Source organism: Filicampus tigris, chromosome 3 (genome assembly GCF_054856515.1).
Source record: "Filicampus tigris isolate MCC_2025a chromosome 3, RoL_Ftig_1.0, whole genome shotgun sequence".
Classification (NCBI taxonomy): Eukaryota; Metazoa; Chordata; class Actinopteri; order Syngnathiformes; family Syngnathidae; genus Filicampus; species Filicampus tigris.
The window spans coordinates 19,025,617-19,048,155 of record NC_141219.1 but is presented as its reverse complement, the minus strand read 5'-3'; the positions used below and the strand labels follow the sequence as shown (position 1 = coordinate 19,048,155).

The following is a 22,539-nucleotide window of genomic DNA, read 5'->3' as shown; positions in this document are numbered from 1 at the left end:
CTATGTAAAGATTTAATCAAATGTATAGTGTGGTTTACCTGCAAGTGTCTTCTCAATCCTTTCCTGTCCAATGTTGAGTGATTCTTGCTGTTAAGTGATACGAGATGCTTATCCCAATGCTGCCTGGACCTGTCAGTTTCTCACAATGTTTCAATCTAGGTTTCTTCAGAGAGGCAAACTTTCCCTGTAGACAGTGGTCCTACCTCACACACCACATGACTCATAAATGTTGAGTAAACTTAGCATGACTTGGAAGCTGGGTTAGTATTGCAAAAGTGAAGCGTTATGAGATCTGATGTCACAGCTTTGGTTAGAATAACAAGCAACGTGGGAGGAGGAACCTGGGAGCTGTGGGACTGTGATCCAACAATGCAGGTTGGGACAAATCTCCCCTCACACCTGTATGCCCTTCCCTGGTTTCGAGCCTCATGCTCTAGGGTGGGAGACCTTTAGAAAACATGGAAACCTGCTTGCTGCTAGGATGAAGAATTAAAAAAAATACTATGTTTAAAAAATGAATTTGCAGAAATGCCTTGTCAGACCACATCAAATCTATCAAATTGATTTCTGCTTGATTATTTATTCTCATGATAATACAAATTCTGTACAATAATTTTGTTTGATGAAGATCATCATCAGATCCAACAAAAGACATATTGCATTGGAATCAAAGTGTCCTAAAAGAATGTATTATGAAGTAAGCTGGACTTGGCTCTTGGAATCCGTCCAAACAAAATGACCGATCACATAGCTACCATGGGAAGCAAGAGAGAAGTAGAAGCTAAATATTAATGGGAATGTTTAACAAGTAACCAAACACAAAGACTCACTAACATCTGAAATGTCGATTATTAACTTATTCACAACTGAAGTTTACCTCTTGAGATGTTTAGTTTGACATATTTCTCTCATTTCACCTCAGGAATGAGGACAATTTAGAGTTGTCTCCCAGCAACAAAGAGACTGCCTGACAGTGGGCTGACTTCATCTTACACGCACTAACAAAAATATGAGCAGACCAATCATCTATATAAATTAATCCATTTTCTATATTGTTTATCCTCACTAGGGTCACATACAGTGTTCCCTCATTACTTCGTGGTTCGGTTATTGTGGCTTCACTCTATCTTCGGGTTTTTATTTTATTTGTGACCATAACTTAACTCATTCATAGCCGGACATTTTCAGACCCGCTTTTACCCTAAGGTTTAAAAAAATGTAAAATATTATAAATAAATTCCAGGGATTGATTGGCTGGACTGTGAAAAGACAAACAAATATGTTTAAAGGCAGTGAATGAGTTAATCAATTGCAGTTTTTCCTAGATATTTAGTGGGTTTACCTAGCTATTTAGCGGGTTTTCTTTTTTTGGGGAGCGAATTTATTTTACAAAAAAACGAGACCATGAAGAATAGAGCTCATCGCACCCGAAATCCCCGTTCCCTCATCATGGGTGCATTCGGAAATACGCTCCAGATGCACTGCTTTACTCAGACCATTCAGAAACTCAGAACGTTGTTCAAAAATGCCGTTCAATTATGCAAAGTGTCGCAAAAAACGGAGCACTAGAGCCCAGTGGGTCAGGCAGTACAGATGAAAAAAGTTCAAGCATGAGCTACTGATTATAGGCTGCGTTAAGAAATTAATGTGAGCGGAGGACGCGCTACCTCCCGCAGCACAAGAGGAAAATGAAACGTCTGATTACTATGTTAAAAGTTTTTCTTTTTAGTTTAAAATGGCTTACCTTAACCCGAATCCTGCATCACATTGTAACAAAACGTACAATCCTGTTGGCTTGAAGACTTAGGTTTAGGTCAACCCCAAATTTTCTTTACAAGAATATCTTCTATGCAGCCCCACTAGTCTAAATACGGCATTCTGATTAATATTGCATTTGTGGAATATGAGTTATGCAGTAAAATCCCCCCTTATTTTGTCCATCTCAGGGTGCGGACATTTTGCCATTTTCTGTAGACTAAAAATGACATCAGAGTTGGTCAGGGCTTAGTTAACAACCAATCATGGCTCATCTTCAGAAAACAGGTGAGCGTCAAGATACAGTATTCGCTCTATAAAATTCACAATGTCCTTGTACAATACGCAAAATGCTTATTGCATATGAAAAAAAGCACAGTAACAATAATCTCGTTGAAAAGAATGTTTCACTTTAAACACATACGGTGATTGAATTGAATAATTGAATAAGGCACTGAGACTAATGTGTCAATCAAACAAATTAAGGTTTTGATCAGGAAATTTGTGGCTAACGTGCTCTCATGGGATATGGAGTATACATACAAGCTCATTGACATGCACATTGCATAAATACAAGGTTGCGAAGCAAACCTAAAATGTAACATGACTCAACACAATATAAATGAGTACATTTAGCAACCACATCCTATACAGTCTCATATAATTACATTGAATGTGGTTTGAAACCCCAAGTGGGCCAACTTTTTCATGCAAGTACAGTGGAAACTCGGGTCAATAGACCGTCAGTCACTACTTTTGCTTCCACTCAAATGTTTTTTTCCACATTGTTGTAGATGTAATGACCGATTAAAAAATGCCATGTCGTATCATATGAGCTTTCACAACAAAAAATATTGTTACCAGATATTAAGTGCCGCCAAGTCGTACCAGCAAAACATATACAGTATATAAATATATTGATTCACAATATTACTTAATTCATGTGTACCTGTAACTAAAAAGTGAAGCACGGAGAGTCTCTGTCACCAAACTATATCAATGCAGTCATTTCCCAGTGCCTCTCAATTATCCACACTTTCTCCTTTCTTTTCTTGCTTGTTTCTTCTCTGTGTATTATCATATAACTACAGTGGTCGGGGCAATCTGCTTCTTCCTTGACAATCGCGGCATGTCGTTTGTGGTTAAAAAATATCATTGTTATTAATCCACCAGGATTGTACCTTTGGCTACAACGTGATGCAGTATTCTAGTGAAGGTGAGCCATTTTAAGATAAGATAAAAAAAAACAACAACTTTAATGTAGTTATAAGCCGACGTTTTGTTGTCCGTGTCCTCATCCGCTGCTGCGGTGTCGAGCGCACTCCGCTCACATTAATTTATGAACGCAGCTATTACTTTCCTTAATTGCCTACACTGGGTTCCATTTTTTGGGGTACTCTGAATAACCGAACGACACATTTGAACAACGCTCTGCGTTTCCAAACCCACGATGAGGGAATGTTTTTTTTTGACGGCGATGAACTCCAGGGTCGGTTAAGAAATATTCTCAGAGCACGCACTGATTTGCTCAGACTGTACGGAAACTCAGAGCATTGTTGAAATGTTCCTTTTGGTTATTCAGAGTGCACCAAAAACGGAGTGCCGGTGCACGCTCCAGGCGCTCCAACTGGGGACACGGTGCACCAGTGTGTCAGGCAGTCCAGATGGAAAAGGTTCAAGCACGAGCCGCTGATTGGCTTAGAACATAGGCTGCGTTCGGAAAATAAATAAATAAGTGAGCTCTGCCTCTCTGAACACACACTCTCACAGGCTTCAGAGTGAATTTCCGAACGCGCCCCTAATGTTCATGGTCTCGGTTTTTGTAAAACAAATGTCCCCTGAAAAAAAAAAATTCAGTGTACAGCAGGCCTTAGGGGACTCATATTCCAATTGTATTGATTGTCATCCCAATGTTATTGGCCCAGACTCAAACCCACTGCTCCAGCACGATACACAAGTAGGCTACCAAGGATGTCAAATCCTCAAGCATTAGCATCGACTATAGGCATTTTCAATAGCCACAATACAGAAAGAACACAGCTTTCACTGTAAGCTCCAGTACCACCACTTTTTTTTCCCCTCAAACCAAAAATCAGCCAGTACTCAAGCTGGTATGATTGTTGACGTACAGCATTACATTTCACAGTTGTAGCCACCACTGTAACTTTATCTTTCTGTTTAAAGGAGTGTTACAGTCTAGAGAAAATGGATGACAGGATGACAGACAAGCGAAGTAAGATATCCCGTATCATTCCTGAAGCTTGTTTCTCTCATCAGCTCACAACATGCTAACACAAGCTGCAGCTCGCTACTGTTAATAGTTGGATGGGGCCCTTGTCCTGGATCCAGGGACACAGAGTACTCGCAAAAGCTTTGGAAGGTTTTTAACATGATTGACAGTTGTTGGCCCTTGTTTCACAGGAGTAAAAACAAATACTCATTACATCCCAAGAAGCAGTTACATAGTTTGGAAATCAGGAGACATGACTGAGGAATCCTAACCAGTCACTAACCTGTCGGGGGGTTCCTGTGGAGCTTTACCCCCTCCTGCATGAGGCACAGCCTTTGGACTCTTGTTGGCGGTCATGCTTGCCTGCAAACCGCCCACTCACCTAGCGGACAAACACAAGCATGTTGAGCATCTTTTTCTATTTTAAAATTGATTCATAGACAAAAATCATGAATCTTAAATGCAAAAATTAACTTGCCTTTTTTCAACTAACTATACAAAGCGATTTAAAAATGACAAAAAAACGACAAATTGACATGTTTTGTCAGCTGAGATGAATTGAAGACATTTTTGTGCCAGATGCTATTTGCCAAGACTATAAAATATCCATCACTGATGAAAACGGAGCACAGAGTTGAGCTTTGATGGCTAAATCCCACCAAATCACAGGTACATGTTGTGTGCTGTGCGCTAATCCATTTCACAGTGAGCGGAAAAAAGCAGTTTCTCCGCCCGCATGTTTGTCCTCAGACAAGAAGGCCATTACTCATGAAAATCACATTTCCCAAAGTACAAGTGACCCTATGCAGAACACTCATAGCAATTGCTTTACAGCACAATGAGGTCAAATGGAGATCCTTAAAGATCAGAGTTGGAGGTTGGGAGGGCGCTGAGTCGCATGTCATGTTTACAGGAAGTTGTTGTATGAAGAAGCCAGCCAACCAGAAGTGGGGCTGAGTCCTATAGAGACAGATGAGAAGAGAGAGGGAGCATTCCTGCTGTCAGCTATTTCCTGTGACTGTGGACCGTGCTGCGGGGACGGCGCATGCATCATGATTAGCTTCGTGAGACAGACAATGCTCTGGGTTTAATGCATGACAACACAATGGATAAAAGAAAACTTGACACGGGCAAGTGTGATGTTCAACAATGAATATTTTAGATGTTAACAATTAAGATATGTGGGTTATATTGTTCTAATGAATAATATGCGCACAAGGCCCAGGTGACCTGCCATCTTTTTAAATCCCTGTTTATGTACTCTATGTTCGATTGATTTTCTAATTCATTTTAACAAACATTTTTTATTATATTTATAAAATAAGACAAACTGCAAAGAATTCCAAGAAGTGTCATACGGATGTTTTAAATTATAGCAGCTCTCACTGTCGCATACCTGGCTTTTGTTGTTTAAAGTTAGGCCACTGCTTGAATGATTTGACCTTTTTATTTATTCATTTATTTATTTATTTATTTTGAAAAGCTACAATCAGTGAGTCACAGGGGCCCAGGATGGACTTTTCTGTGTAAACAACAAGGCGTTAGCCAACTGACTTCCTGAGCTCTGATAGCATCTGCCCTCGCAAAATCCCAATGAGTAAACAGCAAACCTCTGGAATACTACTTCACTACCTTGCTACAGAGCAACCGAGTTATTATGTTATAAGCAAGCAAACAATATGTTTGGGTTGACTTCCTCTTTAAGTACAGTAACATTTATAAACATGATAAAAATTGACATCATAGCACCTAAACATTAAAAGCTTACATTAATATTACTCTAACAATGCTAGGACACTAAAGAGGCTATGTGAGGGGGGCAGTCCTTTTTCAATGTATAGTGATTTTTTTTTTTTTTACCAGCTTGGAGCTGGTTAAGGTGACCTGTCCACAGTAACATGATTGATGAGCTTGTGGGAAAACAGCCTTTAAAAAAAAAAAAAAAAACAAGATCGCATTGTCTGAGATTGCGTTTTCTGTCACAAAACGATATATCGTTGAGCCTGGGCAACCACAACTACAGAACTTTGTTAATTGTACATTCAAATGCTTTCCAATGAAAATACATCACATAGTGGCAATACCGTACTGTCTCAATGTGAGCCTAATGTCAGATCAATGGCATTTACAGTACACATGAGGTTCTTCTCAAAATTGCACACCAACAGCAATAAAAATCCTCAGCACAATGAATGTGGGAAAGCCAAGAGAAATGTTTCAGTTTTTAGAAACACAAAAACGTCTAATTTAAACAGGGCAACTCTGGTAAATCCCCCAGCTATCATCAGAATGACCTAGCAAAACCATTTGAGTTTTTTCCCCAGGTCTTGTCATGTCTACAAGTGCTGGAGAGGCTAATGAGTTTTGCCGGGAAAGAGGAGAACAACGATGTCTTTATGAAACAAACAGATATTGCATAGAAGACCCCTTTGTGTTCAAGATAGGATAGGAAAAAAAGGTCTTATCAGCTTAGCTTATGCGCGCATATAAGTGTGTGTATAAGACAGAGACTTAATTAAGTTTAATATCTTTCAAAAAAAGGGCTAACGCGTCCTTGACCTTGTCACGTTTGACAGATCATCTGATAGGTAGTTCACCGCCCAACATGCAAGAATGTACTAATATTTGCCCAATCCATCATTCTGCCGCAGCTACACTGAAATATATCAAAGGCTGTTTTCATAGACTGGAAGAAACAAAAGAGAGGGATGAAAACCTATCATCAACTACACAAACAAACTCCATGAAAGGGCACTACGACTTTTCAACAAATTAACAATGATATCATATGTCAACATTTCATTTATCACGCTTTCCATTTTCATCTTGAAAGGCAAACAGATGGACACAGTGGCCTGAGGCTCCAGTCTTAAAATATCTTAAATTCCCCACACTTGTCTCCAGCTACTCAACTATTCAGGCTAATCTGGTCCTCAGTTTCTGCTGATCAGCAAACTGCGTTTTAAAAACCACAACGAAGCTGTGCGAGGGAAGACAAAAGCCAGTAGGGAAAGGAAGAATTAAAACGCTCAGCTATTTCCAGATCTACCCATCAGCCCTCAAACTGATCCACACCGTTGTTTTAGTACATTGGAGATAAACGAGAACTGTCCAATATGGACGGGGACAGTGATACCTTGTTCGAATGTTTTGACTTAAAATGCTAGGTTGGTACCATGCGGCGGAGGCGAGGCGTTAGTCGAACACCCATCCAATGATACGTTAAAGCATTTACAGTACACATCAACTTTGCATGACAGAAGGGTTATTCAGTTCATAGACTGTGCTTCTAGAGGAAAGTTTAAAGCTCTGACAGCTTCCATAATGTCTACATGTCAAAGAGAAAAAAAACACGGTTGACGTTGCTAACGGTTGCATATAATCATACCTATATAATTACCCACATCAAACATATGCCTTGCCTTTTTATCTCTATTTTAGCTTTAACAGTGCAGTCATGGTGTATTTTGGTAATTGCGGCAGAGGGGGTAAAAACCCTCTGAGCAACCCAGATATGAGCATGCACAGCTGCAGAGGCAGGCATGTGGAAAACAGGCTTTTATCCATCTGTGCTGCAAGCGGGGGGGGTCAAAGACTGTGTGTCATCTGACCTCGGAAACACAGTCTTTGACTTTTCCAAGGACATTAAGTGGATAAGATGAATTTTTGTTGCTGTCTGGAAGTCTGAGTTCAGCTGGTCTACCGAAAAGAATGACAGACATTTTATGGCTGACATTTCTATTTTAGCATACTGCCAGAAAACGACAGAAAACACAACTGCAACCGCAGCGTCGTGTTTACAATTGTGAAGGGTTAAATCAATTCAAATGTGTGAGGCCAAAAAGAGCTGTGACTGAACTGAAATATCAAATCATTAGCCTACCAGCATTAGCAAATGCCATAGTCATTGTTAACTTAATTTCACATTATCAATAAAAATGGTATTGTGCTTGCTATAAAAAATGTGTTTCCGCCCCCCACCCCTCGTGTGCCTCCATACATTCTCAGTCATCCAAATCATGGTAATCCGCAAAGGTTCAATAGAGGCAACTGGACTCTTCTTGTTTATAGGATTTATTGTGTTTTTTTTGTTTTTGTTTTGTTTTTTGAAAACATTATAAAATGATTGGCAACTATTCCATTAGGCTAACAAAATAAAGAAACTAACCGAGGACTACAACACATCAGACCACAGCATAACAATCCATAAATGCCATGCAAATAAATAAGCAGCCTAAATTCTGTTTAGAATGGCATCAAAGCAATCTGATTGGAGGATGCGTAAACACTTTGATGCAATGCCATGATTTATCTGCCGCAGCAAGGCTTTTTCTGTTCTTTAGATCCTTGGATCTTGGACTTCAAAAAGGTCCAATATTTCAGAAATGATTTTGTGGAGGAAAGTAATAGCGTTCCCCAAACACAGAGCTGGGCATTCTGTCTATGTGACTGACAAGTCCATCTATCCGCCTATGACACGTCCATTTTGCTGACGGTTGACGAATGACGAATTAAAAGAGACGGACTAAGCATAGTCGAAAGCCCATGGATTTAATCCGTCTTCCGTCTGTCTTTAGTCTGTTTTTCACGGCGACGCTTCAATGTCCGCGGCGAGCGCATTGAGGAACAATAGTGAGGTGTGGTTGCAAGTCACTCTTTCTGTTCAAACATAGGCCGAGGGGGTGGGGATTGGGGGCGCTGCTATTGGTTTTTGCGGTCGGAATCACTGACGGAAGCCCGTTTAAAATCAGAGGCGGACCGGTTTATAGGCGGGTACTATTTTTTCACCCACCCCCCCGAAAAAAAAGGCAAATGACAGACGACGGAAGGGCACCCACGCTGCAGACGGATGACGAACAACGGACACTCAATTTTTAGTAAAATGCCCAGCTCTGCCAAAATGCATATCAGCTTTATATAATCATCTTTGCGTTCAAAAGTGTTGCGTGATGGCACTGCTATATTCATTTCACTGACAGCTACATTATAGTTGGCCTATTTTCACAGACAGGTGCACATGCACACAGCGTAAATATTAGCTGTCACACATAGACGCACGATTGAGGGTGGAAGGTGGTCTCAAAGGGCCCACTTCACAGAGGGCAACTTTACATCATCCACAAGTGGGACTTCCTTATAAACGTACTTTGCCCACACCGATCTCCAACACGGACGCCAGCGAGGTCATTATGCTTCTGCCATGGAGACCGTGCGCCTGTCTTGTGCTAAATTAAAAGAGAATGAGGGGGCGCCGCTTCGATTGGCCAGGAGTCAAGCCAACTGTGATCATTCCCACAATGGCGCAAATGCCCATTTCTAACTGAGTACGTGCCAAAAAAAAGAAAACTTGACCCATGCGCACAGTTAGGCAGACACTTTGTGCTAGAATTGCGCCGGGAACGATAATAGGGCCGTATAATGTGAAAGGTGCATGTTAACCTATTAAGGCCAGGAGCGCATATCTGCGTTTCGATCACTAAAGCCGGGAGCGCTGTAGTTTGTTTCTACCTTTAAGACCTTCTAGCCAATAAAACGCATCGGAATATACACGTGATCATGACTTGACTGAGGATGTCGGTAAGTAATGGCGGACACCGTCGAAGTGAAAAAGAACTTGTGTACTTTGAACCAGTGGAACCAGTCAAACGTGATACATGGTTGAGATATATGTTTGTAGACAATGACGATATCGACGTCTTTGTAACAGAATAGAGGATGGTATTTAGCACTAGATTAAAAATTAAAAATAGTGCTTCTGTTGCACTGATAAAAAAAATTAAGTTATTTTTACATCTTCGATTGAAACAGTAACGATTACTGAACTCGGTTTGAATGCCACATGCCTAAGCTTTGAATTTCTTTTGGAATTTCTATCTGCTACAGGGGCTGAGATTGTTTTCTAGGTGTTGAATTTCCGGGAAAACCTGAGGTTTTCGAGGGTGATTCGAAAGACGACGTTAGGTTTTAGAGAGATGTCTAGACAAGCGCTCTAGGCCTCATTCGGTTAACTGGGAGGGTTGTCAGTAAATGAGTGACAAAAACAAGACAATACTATTATTGTGACTTCCTAAAGTCACACAGCTGTCAACCAAAATATTAATGAAACAACTTTCACAAGTAACGTGAAAGGCTGAACTTAAAAGTATGATTTGACTTTGGCATTTTGTTTCATCATCCCAGGGAGAGTAGAGAGGTGTTTAAAGAGGGCGTTTGCAGTTGTTGTTGTTTTAAACCACCACACCTAAGGAAGAGCAACTATCAGAGGCACAACGAGTGACCGAAAACGTGTCAACCACTTGCTGTGCACACTATAGCCCGTTCGTTGCGCACCTCTGCAGCCTTGCGCTGACCTGTTATCGTGGACTTCAGTAGCTTTGCTTAAACTATTTTGGAAACGCCACCTCTGGAAAAAAAATAAATTAAAAAAATGCCTATCTCCTGTTCGCTAACCACTGGGCATAAGACTAGCAAACAGAAGCACATCGAAGGGACTTCAGCCTGCTGAGAGGATTTCGAAGCGACACATAATTAGTGACATTCTCTTCAACTTATACGTTTATCACCTCTTTTGGATTTTTAATTGATTGCACATTCCCCAAAAACAAACGGATAACATTTCGTATTGCAGTAACAGTCAATCACAAATAAGTCATGCTTCCAACGTAGCAGCCATGGCTAACGTTGGCTTGTTAACAGTGCTAATGCTAGTTCAGTGTTGCTAACGCTGCTATTTTGTTGAAGCTAGACAGCCTTCTCTGTGACTATTCATCCCAACTACGCACTTTCATAGCATGCCATGACAAATGTCCATGTTTGAGAATCATGCACATGCATGCCAGAGAGGGGCACACCTGGTCAGAGACTCTATGGAGCAGGGCGATTAGTGACTACGTTCAAATCTCACTAGCGGTTTAAAAACTGCCAACTCCCTGTTTAAGAGAAAAGTGAGAAGAACAAATAGTAGAACATATTAAACAATGTTTTCTCAACATGTTGAACCCACTTTTATATTTGTGTTATTCATTACACCATGACGCAGTGATACACGGGATAATATTTAGTGTCCAGGATGCTAATTTTAAGGTGTTTCTTCTGCATAAAAGCGGGCATTGCACAAGAAGCAAAGCTGTACTGAAAATCTCACATTTCACCAGTCATTATGGCTTTTAACCTCACCTGTGGTCAAGACCTTTGGGAAGTGACCAAAAGAATGAGATTGTGGATCCAAGCAGCTGACAGGAGTTTCCGCTGTGAGGTGGGTGGGCTTGCGTTTAGACATCTGGAGGGAGACTTGGAGTCGAGCTACTTGAGTTTCTGTCCAGAGGATTACCGAGGTGGTTTGGGCACCTGATTGAGATGCCTTCTTACACGGTGCTAATGCTATAACATTAACAAAGTTCCTGCTTGGTTAGTGCGGCAAAGGGTAGCATTCCAGGAATTGAAACCAATATCAAAACATTTCACCACTTTCTTCTTTGATGTGCATGACATTCCGATCTTTACTTTTAGGCTTTAGTGACATTATACCCATGTTCCAAACTTGCTGATTTGCACAAACTGTACACGGAATGTGGAACTGGCGATCATTTGCCATCCCTGTGAACATGAACAGTATGGAGGTGCCAAAAGCTGTTGCCAGCCTCCAAACATTCCCCTCAAAAACCACCAATGTCAACTAGTGCCTGTGAAAAATCCACTCGATACTTCCTCTTGGAACCATGGTTTTCAGCGCATAATGTCATATTTAGCTGCCACTAGTTGTTGACATGTTTCGGTTTGGATCAACCAACAAACGTAAGCAAAGAAAAAGGATTCTTAGGCCTTGTGCAGTTTGACAGCCAAAATCCGATTTTTAGCCCATCCAGATTGAAAATGGATAGCTCTTTTGAAGTCTGAACATTCACAAAGCACATAAAATCTGATTATTAGGAGACAGATTGAAACCACATTCCATAGGTGGTTTCATATCCGATTTGGACAGGATGTGTCTCAGTATGAACAGCTCCAAACACACAAATGCGTTTTGACTGTCCGTGCCATCACTCTACGCAACGCAAGACCCAATGCGCCAGAGCAGAGTGCGCCAATCGCAGTGCGGAACGGTAAAGAATGGAGCACACCGAAGAAATTGAAAACAGCAGTCCCTGGACAGAGGAGGAAATGCATTGCCTTATCGGTCTGACAGGAGATAGCGCCATACAAGCAAAGCTCGAGGGTATGCATTGAAACAGGTATTTTTTGTGTTGCCGCTGTCGCAATTATATGCTGTTGAACGCTACGCGTGCTGGAGGGTACCTCTGTTCCGACGTCGTTGCTTCAGCAACCTGTCAGATGGATTAGTAATGTGGCCCAATCGGAACAGGGCCAAATCCGATTTGGACACTTGCTAAAAACTGCAAGGACAGTCAGCCCTAAAAATTGGATTTCAGGAGGAATCTGATTTGAATCAGATACTGTATGCCTACAGTCTGAACACAGTCTTAGTGTATACATAAAAAAATAAATGTTGTACGTATTTGAAAGGCTCATTTGCGGGGAATTATTTGACACCCACGTTAAACAATATGCAATTCAACTAATTTCATTTACAAAAATATGCCTCTAAATTTTGATTGGACAATTGCCCTCTAGGTGTGATTGTGAGTGTGGTTGTTTGTTTGTCTCTGTGTGCCCTGCAATTGGCTGGCAACCAATTCGGGGTGTCCCCCGCCTACTGCCCGAAGGCAACTGGGATAGGCTCCAGCACTCCCTGTGAGGATAAGCGGTATAGATAATGGCTGGTTGGATGCCTCTAAATTTGTACAAAAACCTGACAGTGAATTTTAGTCTTTTGGGGAATTTTCCGTGTTTTTTTTCACCTTTGTAACGGCCCCACAACAGCAGACCAGTGATCACAAGGAGGAGAAAGAACTATGAATGGGCGAACCAGAAGTGGAACTTATTGCGGCTGAATAGTAGTGTAGCAACATCAATGGTAGACAGTGCAAGTATTGAGTCCAATTACCAAAACAATTTCTGATCCAATCATTCGCATTCCTCTATATGATCGATTGAAATGCCCACACAGTTCATGAAGGTTTTTGAATAACGGCATGTTAAGCCTGAAACGTATTTCAATTTCCATGGTCTTTAAATGACAACCAATCAGAGGTTGACCAGCGTTAGAGGTTCCGCTCTTAGTTGTGTGTACAAAGTAGTTCTTCAATCCCTGATTACATCTTCTACTGATCAGCAACTATTTCAAACAAGTATAAGTTACCACGATAAGTTACCACGATTTACAAGTAATGTATGCTTAGAAGGGGCACGCAAGACTCAGCCTTGGAAAGAGATCTTTTATTGTAATTTTGAATGAACAAGAGTCCCTTTGAGGGAAAATGGGGAAAGGCCAAATTCTCTCCTGAATTACTGAAAAGGGACTGGCAAAGAATCTCCTCAATAGATTTTGTTGTTAGTCCTGTCTAGGGACACGGGGCGGTGTCTAATATGCTCTATAAAGAAAATTAATTCCAGTATCTTCCCACAAGCCATCACTGATTCACTGCACTGAACCACAATGCCACCACTATCCCGTGTAGCTGTTACTTTATTTTAAATTTAAAAGATTATATAATGCTACAAGGCTGTTACTGTAGGTACATATAACACGAGTGCCTTACTGATATTTGCGCTGCGTAACTTAGTCTGTTTCATTATACTTTTTTAGATTTGTAGATTTTTTAAATGTATTTTTCTATTCTACTTTGTCTTATTGAAACACAAACTTGGAGTTGTACCCCAATGCTGTTTTATCTGCACCGTACAATGACTATTAAGGCTTTCTATTTCAAATTAATTGTCTGAATGCATTTTTCAGCCTACACGGATTGCAATGACATGAAACATAACAGTATAGTAGTGAATACACACAGTCCATTTCCTTAACAGAATAATGCAAGCGAAGAGAAAAGACCAATTTTCTTAAAAGGAAGCTAAATTAATTGATCAGTGAATCTCTTTGTCACATTTATTGATAAAGTACCTCTACTTAAATAATTATTGTATTTCAATGCATTGCCCACAAAAGTGATATAAAACAAAACAGTTCTAAAAGACTGAATGTATTGTACTGTACTTAAAAGTTAAATACAACTAATAATGTAATTAAAAATGTACTGTTCTGGATTTTATTTTATTTTTTAAACAGGCTGTATACACAGGTTCACACTTTATTCTATTATGGGTGACTGTTTTTCACGTTTTAAATGTACATTTGTATTTGTATTTCTAATTAAGTGATTCTTACATGCACCGCCAGGGAGAGCCTATGTACCTGGTGCTCGTGCTACACATCACTGCGACTGTGCTGTAGAACATTTCAACTTTACTACACAGAAATACTATGTAATACCACAACACATTAAGATATGAAACCTCATTAACATTAATAAAGGAAATGTATGGTTTGTTACCAAATACTGTATCACGGGGATACACTGCATTTAAAAGAAAAGAAGCAGTTTCTGCTATCACAAATAACTGTGATCACTTGAGATAAAACAGTGTGCTTCACTCTACTTTATCTTGCCTGAAGGATTGGGGAGAAACAAACATTCCCATTTCCCAGGATCTAAAGTCCCTTAAAAAAAAAAAAAGTGACATACTGTCACCATCCGTCACAGAGAACTTTTTGGAGAACTGACTTTGATTTTCGAGGACTTGGATTTGTTTTTTAAATTATTATAATCTCTTTTTTTTTCTTTTAGGACTGATCTTTTTTGAAGACTTAAAAAAACATATACTTCTGCCTCAACTTTTTACTCCTCTAACGATAACTCATTCCAGTGACAATTTATACAGACATAAACAAAGCAGACAGATGCACGTTTAGCCATTTAACTCCACTTCATCGTCAAACTTGACTATGACCAAATATGGTCACGTGGAAATCACTTTTTAAAACGCACCTTGAAACTTTTTCACGACACCTCAATTAAAATGTTGCTAGATTTTGTTGCAGCTAAAACGTGTTTTTAGCTAACGTGCAGCCTCGCGGCTCGTTTTGAACTTCGGCTTTAGAATGTCTGTTGTGTTTTGTTTTGTTTTTGTTTGTTTGTTGTTGTTTTACCTCCGAGTGGTTCCTCGAGCGCATGGCGGCTGACATTTTGAGATGTTAGTCCATTCAAGTTCGTCGGATACCTGTCCTTCGCAATAATGTCCCACTCATATCTTTGCAAGTAAAACTGAACAAAAAAAAAAGGAGAGAGGAATGAAGCACTCCAGCCTCCTCTTTGGAAGGCTGGACTTGTTGCCTTGGAAACGGGTTGTTTGCCCCCACTTTTGTCGTGATTTGGCCCCGGCGTCTTCCTCCTCCTCTTCCTCCTGCAGGCATTCACACTCGCTCTCTCGCCTTTTTTATTGTCACGGTGGGTGAATGGCGGATTTCTGATGAATATTCACGAATGGACGGCTCCACTTAAGAATTTATGTACGACAGCAGGAAGCAAAAATGTCACGAGGACTTCAACCACGTTCACTCAAAAAGAAATAAGTCTTTCATAAATACTCATTGAAGGCTTTGAATTCATCTGCGTAAACTGATAAGTTCACAGACATCAAGTCATTAACTGAGTCACTTAAAAAACGAAACAATGAAAATCCCTTTGAGCATGTATTCAGTATCCTTCATATCCAACTTTAAGTCCGTGTAGGCTACTGTATAGTACGTTCTTTGTCCTCACTTGACAATTCAGCACACTACTTTCAACTGGTAAAGTTTTTTTCTACTACTTCTGACACTTTGAGCCTATTAGTGCACAATTAAACCTTATCAGTAAACTACTGCACCGCACTAGTAGGCCAAACTAGTAGGCATGTGTGCACACACTTATAGCACCATACTACTAGTATGTCCAAGTTGTCCCACTAGCGTGCAGAAATGTCCTTCAATAGCTTGATTTGTTTTTTTACTAGTAAGACACTGTTGTTCTACTAGTGCACCTTAGTCTTGCTACTAGTGAGCTGAAGTGTCTTACTTTTCATAAAGCCATATGAGCATTTATTCACTATCTTTGATATACTTTATAATTCTTAAGTACTAGTTCACTCTTTGCTCTCACTATAGTAAGACAATTCCGTGCACTAGTAGCATAACAAGGGTACACGAGTACAATAACTTTGTTTTACTAGGATTTTTTTTCACTAGTGAATGACATCTCTGCACAACTTTTCCATTCTAAAATAGTAGGAGAACTAGACAGAAGACAGAAGTGTGCACTTGTTGGCATCTGGGCTCTATTAGTACTACTAGTGAAGCACTAGATGTTAACTAGTAGAATTTTATAATGTCACTAGTGGCACTAGTGTGCCGTTGTTAACTACTGCCCAGTTTTGCCTCACTAGTAATGTATTTCAGTTGCCTTACTAGTATAACTAGTAAGACACTTGAACATTTATTTCCTTGATATATAGGTTAAGATCCATGTACTAGTACACTCTTTGGACTCTCTGGTATTAAAAAATAAATAAATAAATCACGCACTAGCACCTTACAGCAGCTACTAGTACTACTAGTGACGTACTATTGTCAACTAGTAGAATTTTGTAATGTTAACTAGTAGAATTTCATGATGTAACGAACAGCATGCAGAAAACTAGTGCAGAAAACTAGTGCAGCTTTACTTCACTACTAGTAACATGTGGTTGTCCTTTTAGTATACCAAAGTTGTTCTACTCATGAGGTGCTATACAAATAAAATTAACATTAATATATTGGATAAATGCTCAATTGGTTTTATGGAAAGCAAATAAAATACCAGAGCATCTATGAAGGGTCCACGCAAGTCGCAACCCTGGCCACTTTGGGGTACTTGCACATTGGGGTACTGGCACGTTGGGGTAGTGGCACATAGGACAATAACCCTCTAAAGTCTACAGTATTGATTTTTATGCCAGGCCTGATGTGTGCACAAAGTTTAATGAGATTTCACCTTGGTTTAGACCCTCAAAACAGGAATATGTTTCTATGCAAATAGCACATCGCCACGACAACAGCGTGCGACAAAATAAAAAGCTTTCAATAACTTTTCATGTTAAACTTCTGTAGATGAAACACCCAGTTTGAAGATGATCAGATACATTTTCTAGGAGTAGTTTATTATAATATAATTTATAATGATATATGGCATCACCTCTATAAAAGGCCCAACATTGTGCCAAATTCCAAAGTAAAATCCAAATGGCGGACTTCATGTTAGGTTTAGGGTTCTATAAGTTCTATGAGTTTTCACCCAGGTTGTGACCCTCAAAAACAGCCTTGTTTTCTTTATGGAAAGCAAATAAAGTACAGTATAAGAAACAAATATTTTATATTCTTGATGAGGAGGCTACTGGTGCATGATAAATCCACATGTACAGTAGTTTACTATAAGGTTTAATAAAAGGCCAAAAGTGGCACTAGTAGGGGCAAAACATTACTAGTAAGCAGAGATGGGCATTCTGTCCCAGGGACGGAATGGTCCGGATGGACGCCCATTTTGAGGACGGAGGATGAGAAGTTTTTTAAAAAGGAAGGATTTTTGTAGGTCCCTGTAATCGTCCCTAACGGGTCAAGTACCGACTGACGTGTTGTGTTTAAGATTCTGTGTCTTTTATCAAAATTATGCAGATTGCCCCTCTACAACAACTAGTTGCGTTTTATTTGTCCACAGAAGGACTGAAATTGTCATGTACTAAAGCTCAAGTGTGACTATAAAGTACATGACAGCACTAGAAAGTGTTCACTAAACAATATGAAGAGTTCTCTTAGAGAAAACATGAGACCATCTTGTAGTCATCCTGATTTTCATGGTCTGTCGCGGTGTCGCCATCCATAAAAGTAGCTCCACTCACCCTTTCGGGGAGTTTTTATCATCCGACATAGTTGGTCGGGAACAGAGGAAGTCACAAAATGTAGACATCCGTCATGGCAGTCTGTAAGATCAAGTCAGCAGGAAGCCTCACAACTTCGTCTTGTAACGATTGTCCTTCCTGAAACCTCAGAATGTCCTCACACAAAAGACGGCCACAAAAATCCTTGATGGCCAGCCTAAGGTTCATGTACTAATACGTTCCTTGTCCTCACTGGTGAGACAATTCAGCAGACTAGTACAACAACTATCTTATAAGTAACATTTTGACCAATACTGTACTAGTACCATGTTTCACCTACTAGAACACCAATAAACATTACTATTAATCTATACTACACTAGTAGCATTACTAGAGTCAACTAGTAGTCATATGTTATGCACTAGTAGCCTCCTGGACACTACTTGCACCAAAATTCATTAGTCATGTAGTTGTTAAACTTTATGGATATCCTTCATCATGTTTTCTATGAGAGTGCAGAAACATCATACAGTAGTGTAAAATAAAAAAAATACTGCATGCTACTAGTACTTCTACTGGGATAAAATTCTACTAGTTAACATTCATTGCTTCACTTGGAGTACAAGTATTGCGCAGAGTTCAACTAGCACAGAGCTTTTCTTCACTAGTAACTTGTAGGTGTGCTAACCTGTCTAAATCTGTGGTAATGGTATCTAATCAGCATTTTGATATGGCACACCTGCGACGTGGGATGGATTTTCTCAGCAAAGGAGAAGTGCTCACTGTCACAGATTTAGACTGGTTTGTGAACAATATTTGAGAGAAATTGTGATATTGTGTATGTTGAAAAAGTTTTAGACCTTTGAGTTCATCTCATACAAAATGGGAGCAAAAACAAAAGGATTGCTTTTATATTTTTGTTGAGTGAATTGAGAGCTGTCGTTCCACTATTAAAGTAATTGTTTTACTAGTGAGGACAAAGAGCTAACTTGTACCTAGCACGTCACCAGTAGTACTAGTATGCGCAGATGTTAGTGCACACTCACTTACCTCACTAGTAACAACATGTAGTCATCTTTCTAGTATGACTACAAGTACTATTGTGTAGAAATTTCATAGAGTAGTTTAAAAAATATATTAGTAAGACAAACATTCTACTGGTGTGAATTGTCTTACTAGTGAGGACCAAAATTGTACAAGTCCACAATCACAATAATGCTAGCTGCTGTTAGCACATGATCGCCCCAGGCCTCATTTGAACTTAAACGTTCTGTGAATCACGTCTGGATTCCTTCACACAACTTCCCTCTGGAGGATAATACAAGAGCATCCCCCAATCAAATCCAAGCAAAACTCTTCATGTCAACACGTGGAGCTGCGCAGATTTAGAGACTTAACATACTTGATTTCCAAAGTGAGCCCAGTTAACAGGCAATGCTTGCACACCTGCTCAAGCCGCCATCACATTTATTATGTCAAATAAAACCGCTGAGCTCTACATGTGTTTGTTTAGGATTCAGCACCAAGCCAAAATCCTCAAACATCTAAAGGGGATTATTCCGCACAGCTCCGGGGCTTTTGCCACCTACTCTCCAAAAATTCAGCTCGGATTCTCTCAAAAAGGTGGAAATATTGAACGCTTTGGCGAAGTTGACTTTCTTAGATGACATGAATGCAGCATGCGCCTCTTTACTTGCAAAGAAAAGTCAAGTGCATATTCATGGTTGGGCCATGATCTTAAACCACACTCACTGTCCATTTTGCAATGGTCATGCAGAATTACTATGTTTGGCTTCAAATGTGTCCCATCATCATTAGAAGTAGCTCATCAAAGCATTCATTTGCATCAATGTCACTCATAAATAGTCTGCAATATTGTACCGAAATTATATTTTAACATTAGAGAGATGTACTGCACCAAACTGAGAGATGTTTCGAACATTTGGGCCCTGATCTACATCAATGAAGGAACCAAAATGTTAGCAACACCTCTCAGCCGGGACACTTCTAGGCCATCTCAAGAGTCAAGCACCCAAAATGTACACGCCTGGGATTTTATAATTGTACTAGTTATCCTCTGACGCTTCACTAGTAGCGCAAATAGTGCACAGATGGTTTTCCTCACCAAGTAACATGTAGTTGTCCTACTGGTATGCCAAAGCTGTCTGGCTATAAGTGTCCAGAAATGTCATGCAGTAGTTGAAAGCAGTAAAGTGGTGGAAAAACTATGAGTAATACACAGTTGTTATGTTTTTTGTATGTTTGTCTAATTGTTGGTTCGTTATGTTTTTAATGTACATTTTAGCTTAATAGTACTTTTAGTAAATGTGTTGTTCTTGTTATGTATTTTATTATTTTATTTTTTGGGGGGTACACTTACCATCTGTCTAATTCTTACACATAGATAGATAGATAGATAGATAGATAGATAGATAGATAGATAGATAGATAGATAGATAGATAGATAGATAGATAGATAGATAGATAGATAGATAGATAGATAGATAGATAGATAGATAGATCAGTCGAAAGAAAGAAAAAAAGAAAGAAAGAAAGAAAGAAAGAGTGCCCTAATCATTCTAGTAGTGTCTTATTAGTGATGCCTTATTAATTGTCTTATATTAGTGTTGACAAAAAGTGTAATAGTAGGGTACATGGACCATAAGATGTGTATCAAGAATACTGAATCAATGCTCAAATTTTTTTATGGACAATATACACGCTAAATAATGTACTAGTACACTCTGTCATCACTAATAGAGTATCTTTGGCAAAAACAACAGTAAAGCAACTACATGTTACTAGTGAGGCAAAACTTTGCACAACTACAAGCTACTTATAATTCTACCAGTTAACAATCCACTAGTAGCTGCTCTCCACTAGTAGTAGTTGTGTGTCATTCTGCTAGTGCGCAGAAGTCTTACCCGTGATGTGGGGACAAAGAGTGCACTAGAACATAGACGTTATGCTTTATTTGTAGGCCAACTACAAAGTTGTAGGCCGTATTTGGCGTACCAGTAGGACTAATACATGGTACTAGTGAGGCAAAGCTGCACTAGTTGACGACCGCATACTACTGATGACATCAAATTCCACTACAGTAATTCACATTTAGCTCTTCACTGATACTACTGGCAGCATGCTGATTTCAGCAAGTACATAATTTTTCTGCAATACTAAAATGTAACTGTCGTACTAGTATGCAAAAATGTCAGTAGCGGAAAAAGCACGTCTAGTAGCGTACGCTGAATTGTCTTACTAGTGACTACAAATATAAAGAGGCTACTGGTATATGGACCTTAACTCATTGTGACTTCATTCTTCAGACTTTTTCAGACCCATTGTGAAATGACATATAATATGTTATTGGGATAGAATCAGTTAAAATGGATATCAAGGATAAACAGCTTTGCATCCAAGTTCCTAAATGTCACATCTGAATGCACCATGTCATTAAATGCAATGCAACTTGTTGAGAAAGACAGACAACAGGGAGTGTAACACTTGGGGGGGGAAAGGAAAAAGTAACAAGTATGTATCTATTTAAGCACGAGTGGTTTGGATTGAGACATTTCATGGACTGAAGCGCCTCCTGTAGGCAAATTGTTGTAAATGTAGGCCACGACTGGAAGTTTTTCCTATGCGTTAAATGTGACATTTCGTGATGGGAAGACAAATACAGTGTCGGCGCGTACAGTATTATGAGTTGCATCTTTAGTCGTTTTAGTCATGAACAATATGGAACAAATGAAGACACCCGAACTTTCTTTTGTCGAACACGCAATCACGGATGGCTAACAAAGTTGGGGAAAACTGTCAACTTTTCCGGTCGATGTTGACATTTACAGCATCAAGTGAAGAAATTATCAAGCCCTACCTGCTTGTTTGCGTGATTGACGTGTTTACTCAGTGATCCATTCTCCAGCACACTGTCGCTCTTCTTCGCGTGTGCAGCCCAAACACTTTTTTTTCCTTCTGTGGAAAAAAAAAATCGTCTCCTCCGTGGAACTGCAAAGAAGACGTGAGAGAAAAAAAGTGAAATGGACAGGAAACGGTGACGCAACGTTGTGTGGATCACTTCTCTGGATGAAAAGATGCGAATGGTGATTACATATTTGCTCAAGGATCCGCTAATTAGATGTGCCGCTTGAGTCCATTGGGATGAAACGAGCTTTTGATTTTAGCCTGTGCGCTTTTTCCAACAGTGTATTTATTTATGTATGTATTTATTCATTTATTTAATTATTTTGCATCAGTTTAACATGCTCAGAGATGATGAAGCGTGTCGCGCAAGTTCAGCAAACACCGCGCGGTTCATTTTGGTTCTGCATTGTTGACTTAACTTTAAAACTTAAAACTCTTATAACCTTCTTATAACTAGACGACATTCAGGTAATATTTTGACGCATATGCATAAGTCAATATATGCACATGTGGCCAGCGAACTGAAAGAAATTCAAGAGTGGTTTCTTGGAAGTCGAAGCCAAATGTGTTGTAGTGGCAACGTGTACTGAGTTAACAGTGTCATTATTCATCAAATTTAGTCTCGGTACTGAGTGTTGCAATATTGAATGTTAACAACACTTAACTACCATTAAGGTGATGACAAATCATTACATTGAAAGTCATGAAACTATTATAAACCAACTTTATATCTACTTTTCAATATTTTAACAAGAGGGCATACTCTTAAATTTGCAGGGCCA

The 22,539-nt window shown here is 39.6% G+C and overlaps 1 protein-coding gene across 3 annotated transcripts in view; it reads right to left on the bottom strand.

Moving 5' to 3' along the window:
• dennd2b (DENN domain containing 2B) overlaps positions 1–21,862 on the bottom strand; it is a 53,543-nt gene extending 31,681 nt beyond the window's left edge. Inside the window, exons 1-2 of one of the 3 annotated variants that reach the window (XM_086025829.1) lie at positions 21,711–21,862; positions 4,269–4,367 (exon numbers count right to left, since the gene is read on the bottom strand). In XM_086025829.1, coding sequence (XP_085881955.1) covers positions 4,269–4,342 — 74 coding nt within the window. In that variant the 5' untranslated portion in view covers positions 4,343–4,367; positions 21,711–21,862. Of the gene's footprint in view, positions 1–38; positions 131–4,268; positions 4,368–15,092; positions 15,343–21,710 lie in introns of those variants that run through there. The other 2 variants (XM_086025828.1, XM_086025831.1) reach the window with 2 other exon arrangements.
• Between the last annotated feature and the right edge of the window lie 677 nt (positions 21,863–22,539).